Source organism: Cyanistes caeruleus, chromosome 17 (genome assembly GCF_971803275.1).
Source record: "Cyanistes caeruleus chromosome 17, bCyaCae1.hap1.1, whole genome shotgun sequence".
In the NCBI taxonomy this organism is placed as follows: Eukaryota; Metazoa; Chordata; class Aves; order Passeriformes; family Paridae; genus Cyanistes; species Cyanistes caeruleus.
The window spans coordinates 11,358,096-11,383,481 of NC_141717.1; the positions used below are offsets into that span (position 1 = coordinate 11,358,096).

Sequence of the window (25,386 nt, forward strand, 5' to 3'; positions counted from 1 at the left end):
CACCCAAAAATTGTTTGCTAAGATGAGATACCACCCACCACTGCACACATTGACAGAGTGCTTATACAAAGGACTAGAATTAATTTGAAAAACAAACTGAAATCCAGACATATGGAAATAATTTTTAAATCATGCTGACTAAAACTGATAGGCTCTACCAACATGTCTAACATTAAAAGCACTTTTGTCATCTACAGTTGCATTATCAACGTTTCACTCCCTTTCTAATTAACTAGTCAGAGATTAAGTTTTAGCTTATCTGGTACAACATCCAATTTAAATGATCATTATGTTAATCTTGACAATAACTTAACAAGGGCTGTGGAATGATTTATTCACTACCTCATACTGAAGTACTTTCGAAAGGAATAGGTGAACAGATCTATGCTGATCTTAACTTCATGTTTTGTATCTGTGGAACAGGTTTCAGGCAATAACAGGATATTTTTTGCTGTGAATCATGAGATGTTAAAATGATCTCATCCTGCAAATATGTTTCTCCATGTTTAACTTTACACATATAACTTGACATGAGTCAAGTTAAACACATACGTAAGTATTTAAAGGATTCAAGACTAATTATTCGAGGGCGGTTTCAAATCTGCGAAGTCTCAACATTTCAGAGAAGACAGAGCTTCAACAGACACTTAATTTACAACTTATTTCTCCATGGACATTTGGCAGCAGAACTTTGATCACTAAAACTTCTATCATTCCTAAAGAAGAGGAAGAAAGAATATTCCAACACTGCCTTCATCAATCAGGGATATTACAAAGCAATAAATTAAAACTTAAGTCTGTGTTCAGCCTCATAACTTGTACATTATGGAAAACCTCCTAGTTCTTCACACAAACACTCTTGCATTAAAGAAACAATGTAGCTGCAAAAGAAATATTAATTTTACAATGACTAACACTGAAATGCATGATACATGAAGCGTTGCTATACTATAAAAATCAAACACTGTGAAAAATATCTGTATTTTTAAAAGTTTTCACCACAGTAAGCTGGTACTAATAACAGATTTAACCCATTTAGACACAAACAATTCCAGTGTGACAGTGTTCCTTTCATGTAGATACTCAGTATACTGAGCTTTTAAAGTCAGCAACATTTCCACATTTCAAACCTTGGCCAAATTATTTCTGTAATTTACAACTCTTGTTCTCAGAGCTCATGGCACAGGCATACCTGTGGAGGTACAGTTATTATTATGTCATTTAAGCAAAATGCTTGAGGGGGCAATTGAAAGCCTGCTCTAAATTTAGAAATCCTAAGTGTGCAGACTTAACATGAGGCTGCCTGAAGGCAAGAAAACATTTAGAATTTGGCCCTAAGGGTGCTCAAGTGTTCAAAAAGTCTGATATTTTCCTTTAGCATAACACAGCTCTGGGGTTTATTTCATCAGGAGCTCACAACACAGCAAGGTAAGATCATATTTCCTCCTGACTTAGACAGTAGAGCCAGAGCAAGGACTGGAACACACAAAGTTAATGAAATCCAAAATTAAATTTTTCAAATACAGTAGTACAAAAGTGGTAATTTCAGGGGTCTTGGCAAGGTATTCCAAGGAGGAACACAATCCTTGTTCCAAGGTCAGTTCAAGGCTGGTTTGAAATTGGAGATCAAGATCTCCCAGCATGGGAAGAAGTCAAAGCCAGGCTTATGGGATTTTGTTATTATTCTTTTGTTTAACTGTTTTGACCTTTTTCTTATTTCTTTTTCTCTCTCACACACCAATCTTGCCTCTGTCCTAACTTCCAAATATTCACTGGAGCTGATTAACATGGAAATAATCCCAAGTGAAGTAATTCCTGTCTTTGGGAAAAGGAAGGAAACCCTACGAAAGAGTACCAGGAAAAGAACAGTTAGCACTGTTAAATTACCCTCTGCAACTCTGTATTTTCAGACCTGGAGACCTCAAACATCCACGTATTTTGCAAAGCAAACACAAACACCAGCAGAGAGCTCACTCATTGCTGCCAGGCTGCATTTTGGGTCACCTTCCAAGGAAGCTTCAGCCACCCTGCCATGCCCTGAAGTCCAGAAGCTGAAAACTGATCTAATAACTTCCTAAAAATGCTGTGCCAGATGAGAAAGAACTAACAAATGACCTAGTGTTTATTTTATCCTGGGTGCTGGAGAAGTATACACACCATAGGTACACAGGCCTGGCTTGGAAGCTGTCAGCCAGCCACCAGATGGATTTTAAAGGAGCTTAAAATACCATTTATCTAGCAAACAATTTTAAAACCTCAACTTATTTCTTACAGAAAGAGGCCTATCAGCACAGGAAAGTTGATTCAGGCCTTTGCATGGCTCTTCAGTAGGCATCCAAGTGACACCATGAGATCAAAGATGTGGCTCAGGAAGGAAAGAAACTTATGTCTCCTTTTGCACGTTAGTCATGCTTGGATTACCAACAGATTTTATTCTGTAATGGACAGGAAGTTGAATTTGGGTATAAAAAAAATATTCAAAAGGAGCTGGGTGTGCCCTCCCTATGGTCCTGATGAAGAAAGAGACTTCATCACATGCTTAATTATAAGCACTTGAGCAGTTCTACTAACTTCACTGAATCTGGATGCAGATGTTAATCATTTCTGAAGCTCATATTCAATGCTCCTCTGATTATTAAACTACAAAATATGTGAATTTCAATAAATCAGAGCACTCCCATCAGAATTTTAAGAAAAAGTATGTTTCATTTCAGTGTTGAAAACTGTGTTTTGATACATAAAACAAATGCTACTTACAGTTCATTGTGTCCCAGTATATTTCTACACAAACCCCAAAGGAAACAGGTAAAAAAAGCAAAAACACCCCTCTGCCTGCCAAACAATTTCTAGGTAGCTTTGAAGAGCATACATTGATTTTGAAAGGTCGATAAAGACTTTTAAAGGAGAAACTTAAAAAACAGAAGGCAGAGCAAACAACCCAGAAACCAAAATAAAATTTGTATTCTCTAACCCCTCTTTTTAAAATATTTACACCATATGAACATTTTTGCCCTCATGAAACTCTGTTGTTAATTATCTGGCTGTCTAAAAAGGTAGCACCCAATGTCAGGTGACTGGCTTAAGAGCTGCTGACTAATTTGGGTCAGGACTATTGGTATGAGTAAATGTTCAAGTGCACACAAAAAATCAGCAAAAGCTAACTGAATGTCAACAAAATGAACCAATAAGTGAAGCACTGTGCAAATGGGCAGAGGTTTGTTCTATTGCACAACAAAATGAATGACCTGACACTCTCATTTGATACCACGATGGTCAGATACTTATTGGAAATTCAATTTATGTTGTTTTTTAAGTTATGAAATGAATAGATTTCAGTATGGATTCAAGCCTGGCTTCTGGTTATACTTTATGTTTTTCACAATCAACATCAGGTTTCACTTATATTTAAATGAGAGAGCTATTTTAACATCTTGGCAATATGGCTGTACATTTATGGAGCCAGATATCTGAAACAATATGAGAGCTGTGGTTTGCAGTATTGGGTTCTGCATTAGGAAATTCAAATTAAGGATATGACTCAAATTCTCAGCAAACTCCAGATTTAAATAAATCATGAATCTGCTCTCTTTATGCTTGCTATACATTGAGTATAAAAATCTAGCATGCAAAGGACAAAGATCACCAACAAAATAAAAAGATTATAAAAAGCAATTAAAATGCTTCAGCATCGTGGTTAAAAACAAAGTAGTCTGTAAGTTATCAAAAAAATTTTGAGACAAGTGCATGGCTAGTTCTAGGACATTTTGGTTAATAAGGAATAACTATAACTAATGTATAAGACTATATCATATTTGTTCTGAGAAAAAGCATTATGAATACAAACCTTCTCTTTATCATACATGTGCAGGAGAAGCCACGTCTGTCTTGTCTTTTGAAACTTCCATTTTTCTGGGTTTTTAGACCAGCTGTAGAAAATTAGGAGAAAAAATATTGCTTAAACAGAATACTGTGATAGCAAAACATTATTTATTTAGAAAATCTTCCCTACACTGCTTCCAAGTGACTTTGTTTGCAGAATGTGGAGTGGCACGGCACTGTGGGACACAGACACTGCACACATTTTGTGCAGGGCCACCTGGCTTCTGGGCAAAAAAAATTACAGGAGATATTATAGCCAAGAAGGTTATAAATTTTCTTCAGAAAGCATGGATTACTTGAAGTCAAATATCAAATCCCCCCAGCTTTGGCCAGTCCTTCATGATTGGTCATTGCCCTCATTTGACCACACAACTGAGCACCCCAAATTCTTACTCCTGCTGCAGGACTGAGTATCTGGGGAGGTGCAGGGGACAAGAATCAAGTTTGGATTTCAGAAAGTTGCAATTTCACAGTTAACTGAAATTTGCATGAAATTAAGCAGCCTCTGAAGGACTGGAAGGAGACTTGTGCTCCCATGGTCACCTCAGCAGTGGCTGCAGCCCATCACAGATGGCTGTTCTAGAACAGACAAAATTCACCCTTCAGCAGCAAACAATTCAAGGCTTGGGCTTGTCTAAATGCATGACCTAAATATTTATATTTAAAAGCTAGAAAAATGGGGGGTTTATCTCTTTCTCCCCCTCATGAAAAATACTCAATATTGTTAAAAGTGAGAGGCTGAACAAATTATTACAATCTGCAAATGTTCGTTGACTGTTCAGCAAACACATTTTCAATATACAAAATTTTAGCTGGGTTAAAATAGCACATTCATGTGCATCATGAACATGTTTTTAAAGCTGGTATATTTTGGTTTAGATAAAGGCATTTTTTTCTATAAAAAGTGAGCAAACCAGTAATTCTAGCTATAACATGAAGACTACTTTTTAAAATTATGTGCTTGAAAATTAGTATTGTAACATGTATAAAATCTGACAGTACACTAAAGTATCATTTGAAAAGAAAGGAAGAAAAATATAAGGAGAAAACCCAGAAACTTTCACATTTATTTGATTTTTCTCTAAAGAAAAGTAGGTCTCCAGAGGGTAGCATGCAAGATGCCATTAATGTTCCAGCTTGTTTTACACAGCAATAGAGAGAACAGAAATAAGTTGAAAACCCAGCTGGGTATGAGAATTAGTATTGTTTAAACACTGTCAAGTCTAATAAAGCAAAAGAGTCCTCATCTTTGGTGAATGCTGCACCAGCAAATATATTGTTCAGTCAATTCAATGAAAGAGAAAAAAATGAGACCACAAATTTGTATAGAAAGGTTAAATGGAAGCCTCTGAAAAAAACCTAAAGAAAGAAATGATTGTCTTGAAGTTCAAATTCAGGATAAAGAAAAAGAATCACTGCTCATTTGGGTTATCATCAGCTAAACATATTAAAATAGCTTATAACCAAAATGTAAGCTAAAAATCTGACAATTAACAGTAAATCAGAAAGGACAGACAAAATCAATAATCACAATATATCCTTTACATATTTGAGCTAAATCTACAGATGAGCTGATTTAGAGGCTTCTTTTAGTAGCCAAATAAGTAGGCAGAAGTGTGCAAAACAAATATTGCACAAAAGCAGAAGGCCAAAAAGCTGATACAAGATATAGAACTAAATAAAAAACTATTATTATGGTGAAACCATCCCCTCTCCCATCACCACCAGCCTAGAACCCAAAGCACTTGCAAAACAAAATCACACAACCCTTGGTCTCACTTGTCTTTGCAGCAAGGTGCCCAACTGGACAACAAATGACTCCACCTGAAGTGTGAGAAGCCAACAGAGAATAAAGTAAAAATGGCTTTTATTGTGGGTGCAGTTTGTGAGGTCAAAAACAACCGGCTCATCTGTACCCACTTATTCTGTTTGCCAGGCAAACACAGCAGCTCCCAACAGAGACACTGGGACTTCTGCAGGAAGTCCTTCAGAACAAACAAATTAAAGCAATGCCAGTGCTTGCTGACTTTTCAACCTGTTCTTTTAGGAAGCTCATCCTCAAGAAGAAGAAGGTAAGTTTAAAATGCTTTTCTGTGTAAATAAAGCCTGGAAACAATTCGCATTACAGCCTTTGCAAGGTCACAAGAACAAGCTGAGTGACAATTCTGTGGCTGCATCCCAGGAAAACAGTTCCTCTGCTAATGAAAGCCTTTAACATATGTTTGTATTTCTCTAAACTCTGCTATGTATTTCAACATTTCAACATTGTGATGATATCCATTGCTTGGACACACCATGGAGTACTCTGAATCTTCTACTCTGCTAATTTTATGTTTCTATTGCAGTATCACCTGAGTACTGCTGGCATTAAAACTTGAAAAATACAGCCTGATTTTACTTAATCTCCTATAAAACTATAGGATGTTAAAATATCTTTATTACCTAGTTTATAAACAACTGAGACCAACAAATGAGTGCACCATAAGGTTAATTGCTCTTATTAACCTATTACCAAAACCATATGCTCTCTTCTACATGTTAAGGCGAGTTGTTGTAGTCTTGCGTCCAAGACTCCATTATGGACTTTCACTCCTCTGAATTCTCTTGCAGAAACAAACAAAAGTTTTAATTTATCTTCCTGAAAGGTTCTGCTCTATATACACCACAATAATTAATATAAACAACAAATAGTTCAGCATAATCAACAGCAGAAAGTACATTTATGTCCATTATAGCATCAGAGCCTCTCAAGCCATTTCTTTTGTTTTGTGGTCTGTCCTACTAGAATTAAACACTAAATAATTACAACAAGAAAAAACCAATATTTTCCTTAATAGCTATAGGTGTACTCCTATTTTCAGAAAATACTCCAAAGCTTTTAACTGATACTCCAACCATGGTTGGATCAACAACACCTGTTTCTTCCCCTTCAGAAAAATGGTCCTCTCCTCTTGACCCAAATTCCTCCCAAACTGTGAGCAAAACACTCCTGATAATGGGTGCACAACCTTTAATACAGATAACACAACAGTTATTTTAATAAAACCTTTCCACTGATTCCTATGATTATGACAACTTTTTCCTCCTCCCGTGACAGCTTTAAAATCTATGGAAAAGTATCACTCCATGACAGAGTATCTTCTGTTATCAGAGTGACATCATTAGTGTATTTTTAGAAATGCTCAACTTCTAAACTAGAGAAGTTCAACACAACACAAGAGAGGTTTCATTTTGCTGTTTACATGCAGATAAGCTTCCTTGACATACTACAGCAGGCAAAAAGGCTTTTCCTTTGAGTGATCAAACACACAGAGCAAAACCAACTCCATTACAGTTAAACCTCCTCTTTTTATAGACAGTTGCGATCTCTTTCATAGTTTGAATTCATTTGGTAGCTTCCGGAATTATCTGTGTCAGGATCTATTACAAACTATGGAATTGGATGAATAATATACATGTGTAAAACATGTATTTTTCCAGTATGCCTTAGGCTAATTTTCAATATATTGTACAAACACTAATTGCCTTTTTTACACAGCTAATGTTTGAATCTTTCTCATGAGCTCCAGCTCATTGAAAAAATACATTGGTTGACTTTAGTTAAAGAGAACTTAAATATTTGTGCAAATGATCTTCCTAAATGGCTTTGAAATTGAATAGACGGAGGAAACGAATCAAATACATCAGGCAACTTAGGAAATTTTATATTTGGGGTTTTGTTTTTTAGCAGGAGAGTCTCATATAGAAAAGACGCCCAAGATTCTCACTAGTCTATCTCATAAATGATTTTTAGTGTCTACAGTCGTCTCCCATAAATCTGTTCCCAAAACATGGGAATTCAGGCAGTGGAAGCAGGGAAACAGAAGGAGACCAGGAGCACACAGGGCAGAGCTCTCGCTGGGGTGTCCTGGGAGAAGGAGATGGGGAAGGGAAAGCAGGCAAATTAGTTCCAGAAACACAGTATGAGAATAACATTATTGTTACAAATTGGATTCAGGAAGTCAACACAATGCATCTGCTGAGACTACTGGCCAGGACAGAACTCTATAGAGCTGTCACAACTGGCAAATAATCACTGAGTACAGAAAAGCTCAGTGCTGAGAATCAACCATTTTACTGATCCAACTTGAAAAAATTATTGGGTAGGAGATAAGTCTCAAGAAACAGAAAGACAGACAGGGATGTGACTGCTGACACCTTCCAGAGCACACAAGACACTGCTGTGTGTCATGTGCAAGGACACCTCACCAACATCCACTGCTCCAGATGAGTGCCCTGGCAGTGCAGCCCACTCTGGATACACCTTTCAGCCTCGGTATCTATCCAAGGAAAAGCAGATTGCCACCAAATTTGGAATTCGCCAGCATACAGCCCAGGTTTAGCATCAGGGAATTAACTTGAAAATTTTCTCCAGCTCTGAGGACCAGCTCAGAGCACAGCTTCCTGCAGCTCTCCTGTGATTTATCCCATGTCTGACATTCCCAAGCTTCCCTCAGAGGAGGGACAGAGCCACAGGTCTGGCTCATTGTACAAAAGTCAGGGCTCCACTGAAAAGATCTATGGAAAACATTAAAAGCAGCATTCTACAACACTACACAGAAATGGTCACATTCTTCCCACCTCATCCATCTGGGTACTTTTCCATTTTGATATACCAGTTATTCACCACTCTGCAACCTGTCCTTAAGGATCACCTGTCTCCTTCCACAAACCCCAGAAGGAAGGCTGAACAGGAGTTATGGCACACGATTAAGGCTTGCAGGAATCAAGTTAGGCCCTTTATTCCCCAAACTCCCTGCAAACAGCATCATTTCTGAGCTCACCACCCTACCCATAAAATGTGGATAACAGGTGTTTCCTCAATAAAGAACAACCATACTCCAAAAAAATTCCCTTAAAGATATTTAAAGCCTTGCTGAAACACTTGGCACTCAAGGGATCTGCTGGAATATTTCACAGTGCAATGCATACAATAGCAGCCTCTTAAAAACCCCATGCACTGGTGGTTAAGGCAACTCACTGCCCTTATAAGGCCCAAATTTGGAAACTCTGAATGCTGTTATCAGGTCAGTCCAGAAGTGAGCCCACTGCACATATGGCCAACAGGTGAACAGGGAATGCTGCACCTCAAAGAGGCTCCCTGGAACCCTTGGAAGCAGCAAGAAGGGAGCAAAACTTTGGCATAAGCTCAGTCTTGTGGGAGAAGAGCCATTTTATGGATGGAGGTTTTATATGGATATATAAAAAATATATGGATGTGGATGGAAGTTTAACATATGCCTTATAGTGCATATAGTGAAGTAGGAATAATTTTTTTTCCAGTTATAACACATACAGTCATTTAAAGGGAAATGTAAAAGTGTTTATTTTTATTGGGGGTATGCAGAGTTTCTTCTATTTCTCTCAGGGGTATTTAAAATGGATTTACTTTTACAAAGATGTTTTTTGAATGTCTGCTGTTCCACAAAAAACTGCATACCCAGAAGGCTGCCTCATGGTGAACTTCACTGCTCAATCAAATGTAAGAAGAAATCTCAGTTCAAGTGTGTGTGATGCTGAATGCCCTCATTTGGAAAGAATAGACAAAATTTAAATTCTAAATAGATTTTCTAAGACTGGACTGGAAAGGCTGTAGTTAAAATCCTGGAAGCACAAATCTCTGGTATGACCCAATATTAGGCATAAGAGACAACTCTAGCCTTTAACTGTGTTTTTCTCATGTTATGGATGAGTCTGTTTATGTCCCAGCTCCAATCCCTGGAGAAATATAATATATTTATGCTGATATTCTCAAATCCAGTTTGGAATCTAACTAAATTATGACTCGGATAAAGGTTTTTCTTATTTTCCTGGAAGAAAGAAAAGACACTAATGGAGCTCGTTTGCAAAAAGAAAACTTTCTAAAATTGTCAACAGATTTTAGAATCACTGCCACATTTTTGGTTGAAAATCCTGGCACCATTTTTCAATCTGTGGTTTAAAAACATTTTTTAATATATTCTTCCATCTGGTTTAGACAGAGGATAATGACTATAGAGTTGTGAAAAGGCAAGAGGAGGAAGTTTTTTTCTAACTTAGGAATCACACATGCAGGAAAAAATAAATGTGCTTTTAAGTGTCCCATTTTTGTCCTGATGTCCAGTATTATGACAGATTGTATCTGATTGTATCTGTGCAGCAAACAGGTCACAGGATTTTCTTAGAAAGTATTTATAAAGTGAAAGGAAGGGGCCTTTGTGCCATAAAGCCAAGTTTGATTAGATCTACATAAAATGTTTAGCACAGCTTATTTTTTTATTCAATGTACTTTTATCACTTGCCATTATTTGTAAGGTTTTATATTATGTTTGCATCCTGCAGCTTCAGCCAAGCTAGAAATCCTCTTCCTCCCCCACCACAGGCTCTGTTCAAACGCAACATGAGACGTTCCCTTGAAGAGCTTCAAGTATAAACAGATGAGACAGATGATTGGTGGGAAGAAAAGTTGACCCAGAAAATTGTAACAATGCCTCAAAACCATGCAGCAGGTCGTGAGGAGAGCTCCTGCCTCTTACATCTGGTACAACACACATGGGGTGCCTCGCTGTGATTCAGCTTCTCATAGGCACCAACCCACCTGCAAATGCCAACAGCATCAAACCAGGGAAAAAAAACTTTGCAATTTCTTTAAAAATTATTTTCTTGATACAGTTATTTAGTTGCTGGTATCCACATTAGCCCACCTGCAGCAAAAGTGCATTTTGATTGGAAAAAAAACATATATACCAGTAATAACGTGCTGAGAACTTGCTGCTGTTTTCAGTAATAACAAAAAGGTCAGGCTTGAAAGCCCACAGCTACTACTGCTGTATTTCTAAGCTAAATGTGTTTTTTATTTTACATACATTCATAAACAGAACACAAAGCAGGAGTTTATCACAGAAGAAGAATAAAAAATAGAATTTGAGCCCTTCACAGCCAATCTGTTCTGCTCCTGCAAGGAATATACAACCAAGTGCTGTCCCAAAGACCCATCTCCTCTCCAGATGTCCATCTTTTCTTGCACTTAATTCTGGTCACACTGATGTCTGAACCAGAAATAAGGGAAAGGGAAAATGAAAACAACTGTTATGCCTCCCTCCCATGAAGAACATCCTGGGGGGTACGAGGAGATAAAGAGGGCCCCACACTCTCTATGAAAATCATGTAAGAAGCCAGCTGCATGTAAGATCCTTTTCAAAAGTTGGCAAAAGTCCATTTATATAAATCCTTTCTGAAGATCAGATGAGCAATATGCTACCAGACCCAGAAAAAACAAATATGGTCAATTCTCTTCCCCCTTACAGTTACACAAAAAAATGTCCAACTGTAATACAGAACACTCCTGCAAAGGCACAGATTCAAGCCAAGGAGCTAATTTTCATTGCTTTTTAAATTTTAAATCAGCTTCTAAAACTTTAAAGGTTCAAACAATAAAACAAAAAAGTACACCATCACCAAAAAAATACACCCAAACTTTTGTATTTCATTAATAGAACACAAGAAATGTATAAAAGCATCATGGTTTTCCATATAACAATGCTAAAAATAATGCTGGAACAGAAACAAACTTCATGTGAAACTTTATCTGTGAAAGTTTTTAAGGAGGGATGAAGAAATGGCCACTTGGAGGAGGATTTGGGTGCTGAAGTTGTCAGCCAATTGGTTTTGCTTTGAACCAGCCAGATTCAAATTAAAAAAATTAAGATTTACCCAAGAACCAATTTATTGCTCGTTCCACTGAGCTGAAGGTTTGTGTTCCTCAGTTCTGCACGGGCTTCTTCAGGAATCCCTGAGGCTGCAAAGTGATGCTGGCACCCTGGGAAGGTGCCTAACCCAGGCTGCTGATCAGCAGCACTGCTGAAAATGGGCTGCCCTTCTGTATCCAGATGTCTTCAATTTGTCAGGTTGGGTGTTTCCGTGTGTTTCTTCTCTTTGCAGAAGCCTAAGAGATTTCCACAGCTCTTCTGCAGTTCCCAAGTCCAGAGCAGGATTTCACTGAACAAGGAAAAGCAACACTCTCGTTCTGCTGAGGAGATGCCAAATGCTGCCCTGCACCACATCCCAGAACCAGGCACGTTTTTCCTTTCTGGATCAGCATCCAGCAGATCTAGTCCCAGTTCTAGTTCCAGCAGGGAGCCCAGCTGGCCTCTCCTCCCCACAAGATTCAAATCCTCTTCCTGCACATTTCCCAGTGGGGTTTCCCCCTATCTTTGAGGAACAGGAGCTGCTCAGAAGATGGACCATGGTCCCAGTGAACCTGAGGGGTAAAACCCAGGCCAGCAGTCTCGATGATGGCCAGGCAGGGTGCCAGCAGCATCTGTGAACAGACACCAACAGTGTCTTCTCCTTGCCCGACAACCCTGACAAAGAACTGGCCTCAAATCAATTCCCCTTGTGGTATCCAGGGACTTTCTCATGCTGGCTTGTTCTGATGGCAAAGTTCTGTAGATATAGAGCTGTCAAGCTGTTAAATATTGGATTGTCAAATTCCTACTGTGCCCCTTCACTTGAGTTTTCTTAGGGCAGTATTGAAGAAGTGCTATTTATTAATTTGGATACCAGCCCTCGATGAACTGTTGCACCAATTGCATTTTCAAGGGTTTTTTTATTCTAAATGAAATCCAAGTATTTTTATTGCTGGCTAGCTAGGCAAACGTCATTTTTGCTACAAGAAAATGTAGCCCTCTTCAAATAACCCATCACACAAGTGGCTGTTACAGCACATCTGAGAAGTACCACATTTGGGGTTGTTCTGGACCAACTAGTATGAATAGTATGTATAGAAACCTTAAAAAAAAACAAAACAAAAAGACACATCAGCCATCCTTGTAACTTTTTACATCCCAGTCTGGACATCCCACTGCAGCATTCATCAGGCAGCATGGCAGAGGCAGATGGAGACAGAGTGCTGCAAACCCCACGGCATCTGAATCTCCCAAGCTGTACCCTTACAGAATAATTTACTCTTCTTCTTGCAGAAGAGCTCTAAACAGGGACAATATCAAGATCTAACCTAAAAGTGTTCAGCAGTTCACAGCCCACTCACATTTTTTTTATTTAGCTGAGATATTCAGCTATCTCTCACTGCATAATAAAATCTGCTGTCACACCAAGGTGTTTAGGGCAGTGTAAGATTCCCCTCTTCTAATTCCCTGTGACATGTGCTGCACTACTAAGATTTTAAATCATGGATCTGCCAATTACTCCTTCCTGCAGATGGCTCTCATTCTAATTCAATTTCATTCATATAAAAGTAATTACTGATACCTTTTTAGGCATCATCATATTAATAAATGTGTGAAAAAGGAGACGAGTTTTATTAAGGATCTAGTTTTATTATTTCAAAAATATTTCTTGTTATTCTAACTCTGGTTAGGAAGCCTTGACAGCTCCCTAGAGCTAATTGATTAATAATCATTGCCAACTGCATTTTAAATTTTAATTTTGGCTTTGGCTGACTAGTCTAAATGATTCCCTAGAGCTATGAAACTCCTCACCACTACTACGAGAATTTGGGCACTGGATGAATAGTCTGAATGTGTCTGAGGAAGTGAGTGGCGGTGTTAATTCTCACAGATCTGAATTTTATGACACACAGAAAACATAAAAACTCCCTTTTTCATTTCTGCCATGCCAAGAACCTAGTCTGAATGAAGATGGGTGAGCACAAAATGCCTTTTCTCAAAGGCAGAAGGAGGGTTAAGGATGGGATGCCTGGGCTTGGAGCCAGGAGTGAGGAAGGGAGTTTGGAGAGCCAGGGGAGCACAGACTTCAGAAGCTGGGAGAAAAACTGTGCCTCAAACTCCTTCACTGCAACCTCCCTGCAAATGAAATATTCCCCAAATAAAGTAAATAACCCCTGCCATCTGCTTTTAGTTAAAAAATATCAAGAGGTAGTTTGTTGTAATACTTATATGTGAAATGGATTATTTTAATTATTCTGGTTTTATTTGACCTGAACAGCGCCAAATTCTCCCCAAAGACAAATGGAAAAGATCAAAGTGCTTGTGTGAGGTTTTGAGCACTTGAGTGAGGAGTGAAGATGCCTCCTTACTGTCAGCATACAGTCCTGAAGCAGTCCTGGTCTGTTATTAAAGACTTCTGAATCTCTCTAATATATCTTACAAGGTTTCTGAAAGTAATATCAGATGAAATAATATATTAAAGCTGCTTAATTATTCAATTAGATGCAATCTCTTTTGTATAATAATATGGAAAGATGAAAGCCACATCTCAGCGATAAATATCTAATGGCTACATTTAATAAACTGTTAGGAAAATTCATTTACACTAAATTTTATTTTACTGGAAATGAGTTATTAAAAAAGGAGACATTAAATTTTCTTAACCAGGTTTGGAAATCAAGATGCTATTTTACGGGAAAGAGAATCAGACAAAGAAACCTTAACTATTTTTATCTGAGTGTCTGTGGATTTAATACACGTAATCTAATTTTCCCCATCTGAGGAAGCCCTTTACAGTCCAGCAGTTATGTACTGCTAATACAACTTATAGTTGTGACAACATATATATGAAAAATTTTAGAAGTTTTAACCATCCTATTGATAAAATTATCAGTAAGTAAAAGCAATTAAATTTTGGAAAAAAATCCAAAACCAATTCACCAAGAATGCACTGGAAGCCTCCTCAGGCATACAAATCATCTTAAGTGCCACCATACATACATGGCAAACTGAGGAATTTTTATTCCTGGTTTTATCAGCAGCAGTGGAGCGGAATAAAGCTGCTCTGGTCACCTGCAGCAATACCAGGAAGGACAGTCCAACCATGCCACCTCTCCCAAGACAGCTATGGGATGGTTTGGAATATTAATCCATTAACCCTGCATGCCCACCAGAGACCAGTGGCCTTCAGAACTGCCTTGAGATGCCACTACAGAACAAAATCCATGCAAACTTGGCTTTCAAAAGAAGGAATTGAGAAAAATCCTGCAGGTCTGGTGGAGCAGGCATTGGTCCAGGGCCAAAGAAAACAGAGCCTGTCCTCAGATGAGAAGAAAATTAAGTCAACTTTCCCTCATCTCACTTCTCTGAAAGCAGACCTTTGGATAGTACAGGGACTTTGGTGAGTCACAAACTTCATCACTGTTTAATTTATCACCTGAAAAATGGGGTAACATAACACTTTCTCAAAAGCTGTTATAACGAGAGTAAATAAATCAGTGTCAAAATACTTTTCATTTATTTATCACAACACAGTTGTGAAATTCTATCAGGAAAGGTATTATGGAAAAGCAAATCATCATTACTATGGTGGGGAGAAGACAGAGACAGAATGTTTTAAAAAAACATATAAAAATCTCTTTAAAATGGGGCTGAGCAGTCAGGTATTTTTCAGTTGATCCTGTAAATGACAGATGTCAGATGAAAGGATTTGTGAATTCATATTAATGATATTATTAAACACACTATTTCCATAAGAGAATGTTTGAACCAAATGCCCAAGTAAATATTTTGACAGCTTTGTTTCACACTGAAAAAATGGTAGAAGTGCAAAGAGACAGAAGGTTCCAAAGTAAATCACTGTAGCTTTTACTGAAATACGCTTTGAGAAGTGTACTTGTGACCTTCCATAAAATTAATTCAAATATTTAGAAAGACAAATAATTTTATTTAGAGCCATAAAGCAGGATTCGAGACCCCTATTCCATTTTTCTTCTTTTGTTACATTTAGTGACCATTTATGGTTATGGAAATTAGAAAAGAAATCTCTTTCCTCTGCATAAACTAAATAAGACAATGAGCAGATTCTGAAAGATGAAACAGCTACTGACTCTGAGGAAAATTTACCACAGACCTGAGCTTCCCTTTCTTTCTCCACTCTATCCATACATTAGTGCTTACCAAAGGGGTAAGAAAGCTACTCCAAACCCATTCCCTAAGAAAGTTCTTTATCTGGGATAATATTAATAGTTAAACCATAGAAGGTTTGGTTCAGGGAAGGTTGTGTTAGTCCAGCAGCTCCTCCAAAGCTCAGATGAATGAGTTGCATCATAAGCATTTACTAATTTGGCTGGAAAATCACGAAATCATCCATGTTTCTAAAACTTTTGAATGAGTTGAAAATACCACAACATCTGCAACATCTCAGAACTTCCAAATACAACTTAAAAGGTACAAGCTTAAAAGTCTTAGACTCTTACATATCAGAACCTCCCAAACACCTATTTTGTCTCTAGAAACCAGACCTGCTTATCCAACAAGCTGGAAATGGCAAAATGCATCCAAAAATATTTTAAGTATCTAGGATCTTCACAATTCAATCCACAACTCTGGAGAGGACTTGCTAGAGATTATTAGACTGAAATTATTTTACAAAGTAATTCTGTCCAACTGGAGCATTTCCAGAATAGTATTACAGATACCCAGAATATATTGCTAAGGTTTGTTTTCTTCCCAGAAATTCTTGATAAAAATAGCTAGCATTGGCTCTGAGCCACTTAAAAGGGTTTTTTTTTTGTTGTTGTTTCTTTTGGTTGCTGTTTTTAGACTTGTGTAGTAAATGATACTATTATTTGTCAGCACTACCTTGAACTGACAAGTTTATCTTCAGCAGCAGCTCAAGAAGCCTCAGTGCCTGCTCTGGCTCTGGAAGTGGTGTCACTTATAAATCAGCCCCATGCAAGTGCCTGAGCTCATCTGCAGAGAGCCACAAGTTCTTAATTCAGGCTCATCTGAGTGTTAACCTGGTTATTCAGCTTCCAGGCCCAAGTATTCCTGCACAAGCACCGTGTTCTGTTCAGTGCCACTGCAGGCATCTCTTCAACCATCTGCATTGCAAAACTGCATTTCAATGGAAGACCTTTCTTTTGGTGTGCACTCTTCACACGAAGTCTGGCTCGCTCACTCTGGAGAGCTGTATTATTTATAAGTGGAAAAAGACCAGAGATATAGATAAGGAACAGTAATCTGCATTATCTCACTAAATTAAGAGTAAGATATTCATGTGCTTCTTGCAAAGCAGAGAAATCATTGTATTAGAACCATAAAAAGCAGCTAACCCAGCAAGAAGTTAATAACAATTTCAAAGCAATTTCTGCACAATCTGACATCCTGTGGATGTCATGTAGGGGTTAGAAAAACACTGGCATGTCTCCAACACATATCTACATATCACTTGCCATCAAGATACAGAAAAGTAAATCCAGAAGTCAATGGCTCTATCACAGGGAATGAAAATCATCGACTCAGGCTGCCACCAGACATCTTGATTAAACAGGCAGAAGCTGTATGGTGCTGTTACTGAGTGTAATGTGACAGTCACAGAATCCTAAATGCACAGTTTGAATAATCAGATGATAATGAGAACACTAACACCTGGAAATGGATATCATAAAGCCAAGTCTGAAACAGGAGTATCTGACTTGCTGCAGCCAGGCTGAAGCAGGATGAGAAACCCTGAAAAATGTATTACAGCTCTAGTGGTATATCACACCAACACTGTCATTAACACAAAACTCAGTAATAGTTTAAGGGGAGAAAAAAAATGTCTTTTATTGTTCAGAAAACTTAATGTGAAATCTCAGCATTCTGTGGCTCAAAGAGGAATCCAGTGCTGTTGCCCAGCAAAGCCAGAGTGAGAGGGAGCAGGGAGGAACCAGACCCTCAGCCCCCTCTGCACAGTGCTGGAAAGCAGCTCCAGTTAAACCACATTTCTTTCCAGGTGGCAGAAGGATCACAGGCACAGGAGTTCAAAGAAGAGCAGCAGAGCACACCAGGGACTGGAAGGAGCAGTAGGAGAGGAAGGATCATGGATGTGCTGTTTCACTGGAGGGGCAGTGAGACTGAGAAACCCACCACAGCCACAAGCAGCATGTAAACACCAGGGTGGGAGAAATACTATAGGAACTGTGGGGCAATACTATGATTTAAGAAACCTTGCTTAATAAGAGGTCCAACACAGCAGAACAATTTTTCTGCTTCATATACCCTAGCAGCAAGCTTTGTCTTCTGCAGAATTTAATATGCTTGAGCACGATAGCAGAATAGCTCTAAGCAGCACAAAATCTGTGGAGTGAATACGCCCCCTCCACCTACCCCCACCAGAATAACTGCTGGTGCATACCAGCAGCCTAAAAATAGGAAAGGTGTGGGCATTGCAACAGAGAGCTTTGTAGAGCTTGTGAGTAATATCAGGGCTGCTAGGGAACTGCAAACAAACTGAGGTGGCTTCATCAGATGCCACTCAGTGCAACTGAAGTTACACAAGGGAGTGTAGGATAATGATAAGGTAACTCACTCCCAGCAAGCTGAGACTCCTTTGCCACGAGCAGAGACAGTGGCTGCCTTTAAAATGAGGGAGATCTGCCCAAGTATTAACATCAAGTTGAAAACTTGCAGCTTTACAGACATGCTGCTTTAGGTCAAGGAGAGGAGTCCCACTTAGAGGCAGGTCAGGCCCTGGTAAAAATTAAAAGCCAAGGAATATAGAAACTTGGAGAAGTGCTAAAACAAATTCACTGATCTCTAGAGTATTAGGAAAAGTGCAAGCCTTTGAAATCAGATAGCAGCAAGTGCCTGCCCAAATTCATATGAAACAGAACAACCCCAAATGCAAATTTATCCTGTATCTGACTCTGGATTCATGAAGCTTCTTAAGGAACTAATGAATATGACAAAATGACTCAAAGCATGTAGGAATAGTTTAAATACATCCATAGTTAATGCCTTCCCCAGAACCTTTAAAAAGTAGCCCTGGGATTATTAAAGAAAAACTATTCCCCTTCAGTATTCCCCTAATCTCTGAGGAAATGCTGCTCTTTCAAGACACCTTAAAAGCAACAATTGTTGAAGGGAATTCAGGAACACTGCTGAGTGTAATTACAACAGTTTCTCTTAAGTTCATATACTATTTTTGTTACTGGTTACTGGAGCAGATCTCCAATATTTTACGGAATTCAAGGTAACTGATGAGTTTAGATATATGCTGCACCTTCCAATCAGGAAGGAAACTCAATCTCTGTTTTGGAGAGTGGGGGAAGGAGAAATGCCATTAAATGCTAATGTTAGCTGCTATCCAACCCAAGGAGTCAGTCTCTGGAAGGAAAAAAAAAAGACCTGTGTATGTTTAGATTTCTAGTTTATCAGTTACTCTTAATATCTAAAAGGTTACACTTGATGGTGAGGTACCAACACCAATGCCAAGTTTGAAATTAATACCAATGTAGGCCAGCAGCAATGAGAAAGACTTACATTCAGAATCAAGTACCAAAAGACATCACTGACTCTGGCTAAAAAAGTAACCTGTGAGAAGTAAAACAACTTCAAAACATCATGAATCAACAAAGGAAACTAAATGTGACACAAGCCCACTCGAGGTACTTTAAAATTAGAAACTGGTTTTCAACATTAATGAGCATGGTTGTGTTTGTGCAGAATCTCCTCCCATGGAGTCACCTGCCCCAGGAGGGGTTGGATGAATGGGTTTGTGATTTCCTGAAGGGCCACCATCATCTGAGCTGTGTGGCCAAAAATCTCAGATGTTGCTGCCTGCTTTACAGCCCAGCACCAGCTTCTCCTGGTTCCTTCAAAAATCAGAAACTTCTGAGTGAACACTTATCTACCTCTTGATTCACTTTTCCAGATGGCCTCTACTCCAGAAGGAGTAAAAACTTGATATACTTCCTACATGCTATTTCTACATTTATATAATATATGACATATATTAAAAATATCAAACTATTAAAAAAAAAAAATGCTTCCAGCAACACCACTTGAAGTTCTGTATTCTCTGAAAGGAAGAGCAACATTTCAGCTTTAAAATCTCCCAGGCTTGGCACTGTTTGTAATAAAGTTTGACTGAGGACCAGGATCTGTTTCCATTCTGCAAACCCAGCAGATAAACAACTGCCCTGGGTTGTCCAGGGCTGTCAGCAGTGCTGCCACCACACTCAGCAAAAACCACCTTGGGATCTGCAGAGTCAGACAATTTCCTCACGCCATGGGAAATTCTGCCTGTCTCTCACTTTTCTGTTTCTGTAACATGCCCTTGGTTTGTATAATTCTAGAAGCATCTTCTTGCTTTAAAGAAATCTCTGACATTCTCTGAATCATGCCTGAATTCAAATTAGGCAATGAAAAAAAGAAGACCTATATAAAGAAAAGTGACATATACTAACAGTATGGCAAAACTAATTTTTAAAAAAATTGTACTTCAGGACCTTATTTTTCCAATTTTAATATACAATAAAGAGTACTGCAAGGCTTAGCTAATTTACAGCACACATCCAGATAATATTATCTATTATTTCAACTTCAGTTGATATGAATCTTATAGTTTCACATTCCTTTAGTGAGGTCTTTTCAGCTCTCTCTCTATTCCTTTGATGGGTGATGGAGAAATCCGTATGTGCAGATCCATACGGCGATGAACTTTCCAAGCCAAACACAAGAACAGCAGCTTCTAGGAGAGGATGGCTTGCCAAGACAAACAAGTTCTGCCAACATTTTAACACCACAGAAGGTCAGTTAGGTTATAATTAAATCTAATTACCATTCTCTAGAATTGCAACATCTTTTCACTTGAAGCCACCTAATGCTCAGAAAAGGATGAATTTTTATTCTAGATTTTCCAAGAATCACAGTAATGAGTCAATCTAATATTCCCTTTAAATCTGAATCATCACTTACCATCATAAAGAAACAGGACATGTAATCATTAAAAGGAAGAGATTTGAGCACTTTTTTTAGCCATTAATACTTCATCTCTCCTGCTTTTCTCTATTCCTCTGCAGTAATTGTACAGGGTTTTTTCTCCTCTGTTCAGTACCACTCTGGGACTTTTCCATTATTTTACTACTTTTTTTTTTCCCCCCAGAGTTTTATAACCCTTCTTCTTCACCTCCCTACTTTTAATCCTCTCTCTATCTTCAGATCTTCCTGTCTGCTCCCTGGGCAAGCTGGGGATCTGGCAGCAGTAACTTTCCTCTGCCAACTGCTGCCTTGGAAGAGAACTGCGCTGGGAACCACCTGAACTCATCTCACCAAGGAAAAGATGAGATAAAAATTGGTAAAGCAAAGACTTTTTTCTCTCCCTCTTTTCTTCTCACACAGGCCAAGAGAAAGTGAAAGAGGGGGAGAAAAACCAGGAGTCATTTGGCTGCTTTTCCTCCATCAGGAGTGCAAACCTGGTCATGCTCAGCCTGGTTTCATCCAAATGAGCAAGGAGCTGAAGATCCTGGGCTATCAAAGTCACCCAGCTCACAGGGGAGACCCTTCAGCTCCTCAGGTCCAGTAGCTGGGGGCTGCAGCTTGAGCTGGCATCAGCTGCTGTTGCAGGTGGCCATGCCACGTGCTTGGTGAAAAAAGCCTCTCCCAGTTGGGATGGCCTTCCAATAAAATGATCATTTGATCCCTCTGGAGATCGGAAAGCATCAAGGACCATTTGTTTTTAGACTTAAATAACGAAGCTGGAAAACTGGAAGATCTGCTCAGCTTGTGGCACGCTGTGCCAGCAGTGGGGAGCCCAGCAGAGGGGACCCAGGCTGGCAGTGCTGGATGCAGCCCTTGGAAGGCGGCTGCACTGCTGCAGGGCTGCTCTGCTGCAGGGCTCCCCTGCTGCAGGGCTGCTCTGCACACGCCAGGAAGGGCAGGATGCAGTGAGCAGCCCCACCCTGCACACTGTGTGCACTATTCCCTGCCGTCAGGGCTCTCTTCATTAACTCCCCTCGACTGACAGCACGAGGCACAGCTTTGTGAAAGTCACCCCGTGCCTTGTACAGCTGTGATCTCCTGCTGCAAACAGTCCCTCAATAAATAAAAATGACAGGTTCAGTTCTCACATGGTACATCGAGTTCCACCTGTCCTACAGCAGATTCACATGCCATCAGGCAGTTAAGATGCCACTTCTCTTAGCCACATTTATGTCATGAAAGGCTTTTATTGTGGGTGGGGCAAAGCACAAATCCACAGCCCTCTTTTGTTTACTTCCAATTATATTAATCTCTCGCTTCTATAAGATTTACTTATCCTCCCACAGATTATTCATGCCTGTAGCCCTGCAAAAGCATGTAGACTGAAATCCTTCACCCACTCAATATGCTGGAGATCTTGCAATGGGTTTCCAGAACCTGGATTTCTGTTTCCCTTCCTCAGCTGGTAAACTACTTCTTGGATTCATTCAAATCCAGTTATTTCTACTGCAGTCTTACTGGGTTGGAATAAGGTCTGAGGGGTAAGAGGACTAAGCTGTTTAACTGGTAATGGTTCAAGATGGCCTGGGCACATCTGGGGCTAGAATGGTGACTATGGCTATGTCTGCTTGGCAGTTCAGCATCTTATGACTACTCCTGTTAAGTCTACAAAATTCAAATTGTCTGTTGCTGAAATAATCCCTCACAACCTACTGCTGCACATACAACCCATAGACTGTATGACAAGACCAAATGCAGAGGTGGTTTTCTGTTTCAGGGTAATTTGGTATGGGTTAAGTGAAACTCTAGAATGAAATTTGTTCAAATATAATTTCATATTCTCCCACGTAACAAGGCAAAAATCCATACAGATAACAGTGGAATAACAAGCAAAACCCCACAGCCTGTTCCTTTACTTTCCAAACCTGAAATCCATTATCTGGAGATCACCATTTACCAGAGCACACATACCAGAGAGCAGGCTGAGCAGATGGTTCAAAGCTAACTGTCAATCCATTTGCAGTTCAAAACAGTGGTGAACTGCTCCAGCTGCTTTCCAGATCAAAAATATTATTGTCATTTTGCTATCGCTGCGTGCTGAGCGTTATGTAACAAAAATGCACATGTCCCTCTGCCTGGAATGTAATTAATTTCCTCCCTTCCCACTGTGAGTGGTAAGTAACAATTCAGACAGTCTGGATGCTTCAGTTTTGAGCACGGGCAGGGATGCAACCCTGGAATTATTCCACGTGGTAACCCACTATTTGTAACATGCCAGTCTTCTGGAAGTCTTACAGCCAGGGTATATTTTGCAGTTTGGAAAAAAATAAACATTATCCTCCTGTTTATACAGGACCTCTTCACTGTCTGTGAGGTACCCTGAGTGCTTTGGTGCAGTTCTTTAACCACAGACTTTGCATTATGCTGGAATTTTAAGTCTTCTAATAAGCATGCTAACTGGGTGAAGGGATTGCACCCAATCTGAAATCAGCCACTAGGCTGGCTGTACACTATGGTATGCGAAAATCAGGCACTGTACACTATTAAGTTTTATTAAAATAGTGGCAAAATTCCCTCTTAATCTACAAATATCCAAACATTCTGCCGGTGGTTAAATTCAGACTCTGCAATGCTTAACCTCTCCATGGAATTTGCTTATATAAAGAGAACAACTGGAAGTCCTTTGCCTAGAACAGCACACTCAAGAAACAAAACTCATTTTCTCAATGCAATCTTTTTTGCACTGTGCCTTTCATCTCTGTAAATGCAGCTAAGCCCATGATATTTATATAACAACCAGAAGATCTTCAGGAGGGGAGCTGCCTTTCTATAAAATGTTTGCACCATACTTAACTTCCCTCTGTTGTTGCTGTAATAGAAACACAATGGGGTGATCAACTGTCCTCCAGGGTGTCAACTGAGATGAAACATTAACTTAGTACTTAACTGCAGCAATTTCCTTTAATGTGTTATTGCTTGGTACAGCTTGTTCTGGGTTACTGGTTTACAGCTTACTTGTGTAGGCAGCACCTGCAGTGGTTTTACTGTCCTTACCTGGTTAAATAGGCCAGAGCCCGCTCAGATCCCGATGGCTTTTTGGGCTGCACCTTTTTAATGGGGATTCCAGCTTCCCTCATCAGCTGTTTCTCCTTCTTCTTGCGTTCTTTTTTTAATTTTCTTTCCAGTTTTCTCTTTTCCTCTGGAGTAAGTTCTGCCTCTGCAATAAGCTCTTCCTCTTCTTTTGTAGCCTGAAATAATTAACATTTAAATGAAGTGTTTATCTTTCTATAGTGAACAAAAATATGCCTATATGTAATTAAAAGGCTCAGGTAATATTTAAAACCATTAGGTTCGGGTTTCATATTTTTACTGTTTACTGCACTTGCATCACCTCTCTGCTATGGCCAACTCCCAGAACTGCAAATGGGGGCTGGAGATCTCACAGAGATCTGTCAAACTGCCCTCTACAGATGGTGATACTTCTCTGAGGAACCTGAGCACCTTCCACCTATGTATTAAACATCATTTCCAACACTTCCTGTGCTGTTTGTTCTCCCACACTCAAACCTGAGGAGGGCAGAGAAACAGCAGAGGCTGTTTCACATCAGATGGAGGGTTTGGATGTTTTTTCAGCATACACAAATTTCACTGGGAGCAGTAGGGTTTCCTGAAGATCCTCAGTTTGTGTTTGCTGTGTAACCACACACTTCCCTGGCTTGAGAAAACCTCTGTCTGCCATGCAGAGGCTTCATCTCGATTATGCCATGGGCAAAGATGTGACACCTTCCTCCTTCATCCAAGACCTCTTGGAGATCCTTTAGCAATCTTGAGAAAACATATGCACAATCTTCAATAAACATACACAGATACATGTCTCACAAAGGTTGACTTTTTTTAGGTTTGCAGACAGAACAGTTAATTATTCACATCTCAAACCATATCACCATAAATATATGCATCAGTATATCCCAAATGAAAATACGTATTTCACATACAGATGAAGGGCTTATAGTTTATGAAATAGTTTATCTGATTATAAAGACCAAGTTTACCCTGAAAAATCCAGTGTAAGATTATGTTGAGTAGAAGTAAAATGCTGTTCTATAGCAAGATGAGATTCATTCCAGGCATTCCCAGATGTCTGAGAGAGGTACTCGCCAGGTAAGCTCCTCTGCTAGAGCCTGGGACAGCCATGGAGGCCAACTGGGTGAGAAAGAAATGCTCCTCCTCCTCTCCCTGCTCCCCCCTCACCTGTTCAAGGAACCTGTAAATGAAACCTGAATGCACAAGAAGATCAACTGCTTTATGGCAAGATTGGTTAAAACCTCTTTATAAATTCACAAATCCTTACTGTTACATTAATTTGTGTCAGTCAAGTGCTATCAAACACAAATCCAGACACAGAGCTAAATAAGTTATTCTTGCTGACATCCAACCAAAGAATGTTAAACAAAGCAATACCTGAACACAATCTTATTTGCCAAAGACACCTGTTGGGGTTTAAACATTTGTTCAGTGTCAATTCACCTATCATCTAAGCTGACTCTGACTCATCTTTTCAACTTGGTGTTTTCACAGACCAAAGGAAGGTTAAGAAAGCAGAAATCAGAACTAATGGAAGTAGGACACTAAAATGGATTTGGTTTTCTTCTTTTAAATACTTTTTAGGTACTTTCTATAGAAAAGCCAGCATTCATTGCAAACACATGCAAAAAAGCAACATATGTTGCATTAGTATAGAAGAGATTTTATAGTTCATGCTGAGAACAAAATAATATTTAGGATGAAGGTAGAATTGAATTGTTACACAGGAAACAACATTTCCATTTGAAAA

General features: G+C 39.1%; 1 protein-coding gene across 2 annotated transcripts in view; it reads right to left on the reverse strand.

Moving 5' to 3' along the window:
* The window catches only part of CHLSN (cholesin), a 120,655-nt gene that overhangs the window by 1,476 nt on the left and 93,793 nt on the right, over window positions 1-25,386 (reverse strand). For both annotated transcript variants that reach the window (XM_086853845.1, XM_023936787.2), the window contains 2 exons: window positions 23,607-23,800; window positions 3,845-3,926 (listed from right to left, as the gene is read on the reverse strand). In XM_086853845.1, coding sequence (XP_086709971.1) covers window positions 3,845-3,926; window positions 23,607-23,800 — 276 coding nt within the window. The remainder of the gene's footprint in view (window positions 1-3,844; window positions 3,927-23,606; window positions 23,801-25,386) is intronic.